Genomic DNA, 4,134 nt, shown 5'->3' on the forward strand with positions numbered 1-4,134 from the left:
GCAACGCAGTTGCAAAGCCCGCCGCGACCGCCCTACCATCGACAAGAAGGGTTGGCGATGGTGGGGAAATGGTAGCTGATGGCCATCGGGTCCCTGCCCTCGCCTAGTTCTGATTCTAACCTTTTTTGTTTATTTTAGCTTATTTTTTTAATTTAATTTAAATAAAATTTGTATTTAAATCAAATTTGGACAAAAAACTACGTCGTTTTAGCCACGTCATCGCCACGTATGATAGAGAAAATAATTTTAAAAAATCACGTCAGTATTTTCTGTTAGTCAAGTTAAACAAAGTTAACAAAATGACTCGATTATACCGAAATGACAAGTTTTACAAATTGATTGCACTTTTTGTAAGTTTTAGGACTCAATTGTGCTTTTGTAACAAGTTTTAGGACTTCCAATGAACATATCCGTAAGTAAAATCTGAAAATAAACTAGTTTGCCATATAATTACGGCAAACTGGTTTATTTTCAAAATCTTATCTCATTTTCTTTTATGGAAAATTGGATTATTTTCAAAATCTTTTTTTGTTCCCCCGTTAAGTATTGCATAGTCAAGAGCTTACGCGTTCCAAATTAAAAACTAAGTTAGTAGCCAAAAGAAGTTCACAGGAGAAGAGAAGCTTACAATCCGGCCGCTTCGAGTCTCATCGGCGAGAATAATCCCAAATAATATGGGGAGTCTCAGCCTCGAAAACAGCTCTTCGTCATTTCAAGAGAGATAACAAGTATGAATGAACCGCTACGAGCCCCACTTTTTTCTTTTTTCTTTCCTTTTGCCGATTTTTGGTGTTACAGTTCTTGAGGGGAAGAGGTTCTTTGAGTACCTTCGGTATTCAGTGAATCGGTTCAAGACTTCAATTTTGTCCTTCGAGTTTAAGGATCGCAATGCCAAACGACCAAGGACCCACACTGTCTGCCTGCGCTCATTGCATTCATTACGAAAAACTTCATTTGCTAAAATTTCATAAGAAAAACAATGCCAAAGTCATCTGCATTTCTCCACCAGAGCCCAGCAAGCCAGGGACCAGACTTGACTCACATCTCTACACCAGTCAAAAGTGATCACACCGATCTAGATCATTTGCATGCACTAAGCAAAAACACGGTATCTCCAAAAGAAGAGGCACAAGTGTATCAGTCCAAACGATCTTAGTCCACAAGATCAATGGTCCAGACAATCTTAGTCCACATGATCTATAGACAGTGCTAAGCCAGCTCCTATAACTCTCCAAAACATTTCTCTTCCTCAGCGAAAAGAACAAAAGTTGTTCCTGCCCTTCCTTGAGAAAAGCATCAAAACTCCATTTTTTAAGCCCGTTTCTCATAAGCCGGACCAGCTCCATTCCTTCCTGCTCTGCTCATTATCCTCAACGCGATGGCATCGCCGCTACCTCGACGGTATTCAAACATCAGGGTGTCACCAATTGCGAAGCGGTTCGCTTTGACCACTCGTGGCCACCCACTAATACTGGTGCGCTTGACATATTGGCGCAACTGGACCGGCCACTTCCTCCCCAGTGGATCTTCTATGACCACGCTTCTCTTTGATTTTAGCCTCGCCTCTCTTGCAAAAGCTGCTGGAAGATTCTGAAATCCCAACATTTACAATCAGTACAAAGTAGGTCTTCCAACTAGTATATTTAAATCGAGGAAAAATACTCTTGGAGAGGAATAACGATTTTAGATTTGACTAAATCATAAAATTTGAAAGATTTTGACAAGAATATGTCCGGATATCCTTTCAGCGATGAATAAAATCAGGAACAGAGTTCTTGTATGTCTCCTAGTAATAACAAGAACCCTTTTCCTCAAGCACAAGATGAGAGTCATGCCACAGTTTTGACTCGAAAAAATGCAGCAAAAGAAGCAAATGCGAACTGCGCATAGGTCCCAGTCCCACTAAATCACCTGTGACTGTGCAACTGAGTACCCATGAATTCGACGAACAAAATAAAACAAGTCCATACTTACAAGCCAACGCATTTGAAATTTCCTCATGGAGCACACAAAATAAGGATGCCTAGCAGGCATGTTACTTTCAACCCCCATAAGCGACTCTTCCTCCTCTTTTTTGACCTCATCGAATGGACCGCTTTTTTCTTCAGCATATGCACCTGCATGCCTTGAAGAATTCCGTGACTACTTTCTTACAGAAAAATCAAGCAGGAATGAACAAGAAAACAAGGGCTTAGAGCTCACCAGGTTGTCCTCCATAACTCCTTGTAGAAATGGTTTTTCTCTCGCAGCAATCTGTGTCATATACGACCACTTCAAATGTCTCCTGACCAACCATTGAGAAAATTACCAGCTCCCCTAATTCCAAGTGTAGGTCCTTAACAAACTCTGCAAGACCTTGTGAAAAGGGGTAGCCCTCGTCACTTTCTTCTGTCATAATGAACCATGACATCCCGCCACATTTAACAAGAAGTTTCTTCGGTACATTTCCCTGGAAATTCTTCAGAAAAGCTGGCGGGATTTTCTGCGCATAAGTAAAAAAATCTGTGATGTATTTCTTATTGGATATCCACCTTCCCTCACCAAAATAACATGAAATGAAAATACTGTTCCAAGGAAATGCTTCAACAGATTCATAACAAGTATCTACTGCTTTTTAGATCATAATCAGGTTTTCAGACATTGTGAAGGAAAATTCGTTGTCGTGTGTTAGGGGGGAAAAGTGGGAAACTCTGTATATAACAACATACACTACTAGGCAAGGTCCTAATGATGAGACAAAAAGTTGAATCCTGGTTCTGTTAAGAGTAAACAATTTGGAGATAGATGTGTATGAAAGAAGACTCACTTGATGTCATAAATTGATCTAGAATTCAAGAAATTGTCCGCCCATTTTAGACTAGGTGGTATAGCGACAATGCAAGTATGTCGCTACGGCAAAATGATATCCAAAGAAAGTCCATGTTTTCTTTCTGCCTGCATCTAGATTTCGAAGTGAAAGAGAAACCGACATTGTCTATTATTTAAGAGACCACTTTCAAAGGCCTGGTATCTTACCGCAAATGAGTTTCCTATTTACAAAGACTGAGACAGAGAGTCGGTGAATGCCAAGCAATACACCGTGCCACAAATCAAATCCTCCACAAACCACTCCCCCCCCCATCAAAAGACAACCTCTTCATATGATGCATTTAAGGGAACCTTGTTTTAGTTGTGCTGAAGCAATAAGGTGCAAATAACTCAGAGAGACAGAGACAGAGAGAGATAGAGAGACAGAGAGGAGGGTTACGATCTTGCGGGTGAAATCGCCTAGCAACTTCTTGAAGAAAGAAGGGGGACGCTCGCTCCGCTCCATGGCCATCTCCATTCTGTCGAAGGTGAAGGGGTGGAGATAACGAAAAGCCTCTACAAATAATTTAGTGTTTGCAACGACGCTTGCTCTCTCAGCGTCCACTCCGCGATCATAATTACTCGCACTGGTTTCTCGAAAAGGGACGCTGGAGAGGGAAGCCCAAAGATCAGGAGAAATGCATTGATGGAACTCCACGCTTGAGAGGGAAGCTCAAAACTTTTTTGTACTAAATATATAATCAACATGTATTTTGAGATCACTAGTTAACAAAAATCTTTTAATTTTTTCCATTTCAAAGATCGAAAAACTATTTTCAATACATTTTCTGTCCAATATTTTACTACTTGCTATTGTCTTAAATTAGTTTTCATTCATTTGTGACGCACGGATTGCAAATAGAAATCTTGCTCTAACCTACAGCATTTATAGAAGTACAATTCAAGTAATTTTTTATTATTATTACTACCACAGAGTTTTCCCTGCACACTTGTTAAACGCTAAATTTAAAAAAATTGTAATTTTCGATATTTTATCTTACTCGTATTATGTTTAACTAGTACATCAAAGATCAAAACTTTTTTGTATAAATATAGTCAACAAGTATTTTGGGATCACTCGTTAATAATATCTTTATAAAAGTTACTGATTTTTTCCATACCAAAGATCGAACAACTATTTTTTGTTTCCAATATTTTGTGAAATTCAGGTTTTTATTATTATTAAAGTGCCATTTGGATTCATTTTCTTTTTTGTTCTAATTCATAATAATGAAACCTTTAAATTTGTTTCCAATTTATTCAAATTATTCACAGTGAAAAATAATA

The 4,134-nt window shown here is 38.7% G+C and overlaps 1 protein-coding gene across 1 annotated transcript; it reads right to left on the reverse strand.

The window, feature by feature from the left end:
• Nucleotides 1–1,157: 1,157 nt before the first annotated feature.
• On the reverse strand, nt 1,158–3,484 carry LOC115690097 (B3 domain-containing protein REM14-like). The gene is made up of 4 exons (XM_056307716.1): nt 3,248–3,484; nt 2,203–2,482; nt 1,975–2,117; nt 1,158–1,590 (listed from the first exon to the last, which is right to left on the reverse strand). Exons 1-4 carry the CDS (start codon nt 3,323–3,325, stop codon nt 1,312–1,314), a joined length of 780 nt encoding a protein of 259 aa, XP_056163691.1. The 5' UTR covers nt 3,326–3,484; the 3' UTR covers nt 1,158–1,311.
• Nucleotides 3,485–4,134: the final 650 nt, after the last annotated feature.

Source organism: Syzygium oleosum, unplaced genomic scaffold (assembly GCF_021117445.2).
Source record: "Syzygium oleosum isolate NSW1041296 unplaced genomic scaffold, Sole_v2.1 Sole_v2.58, whole genome shotgun sequence".
NCBI classification, from domain to species: Eukaryota; Viridiplantae; Streptophyta; class Magnoliopsida; order Myrtales; family Myrtaceae; genus Syzygium; species Syzygium oleosum.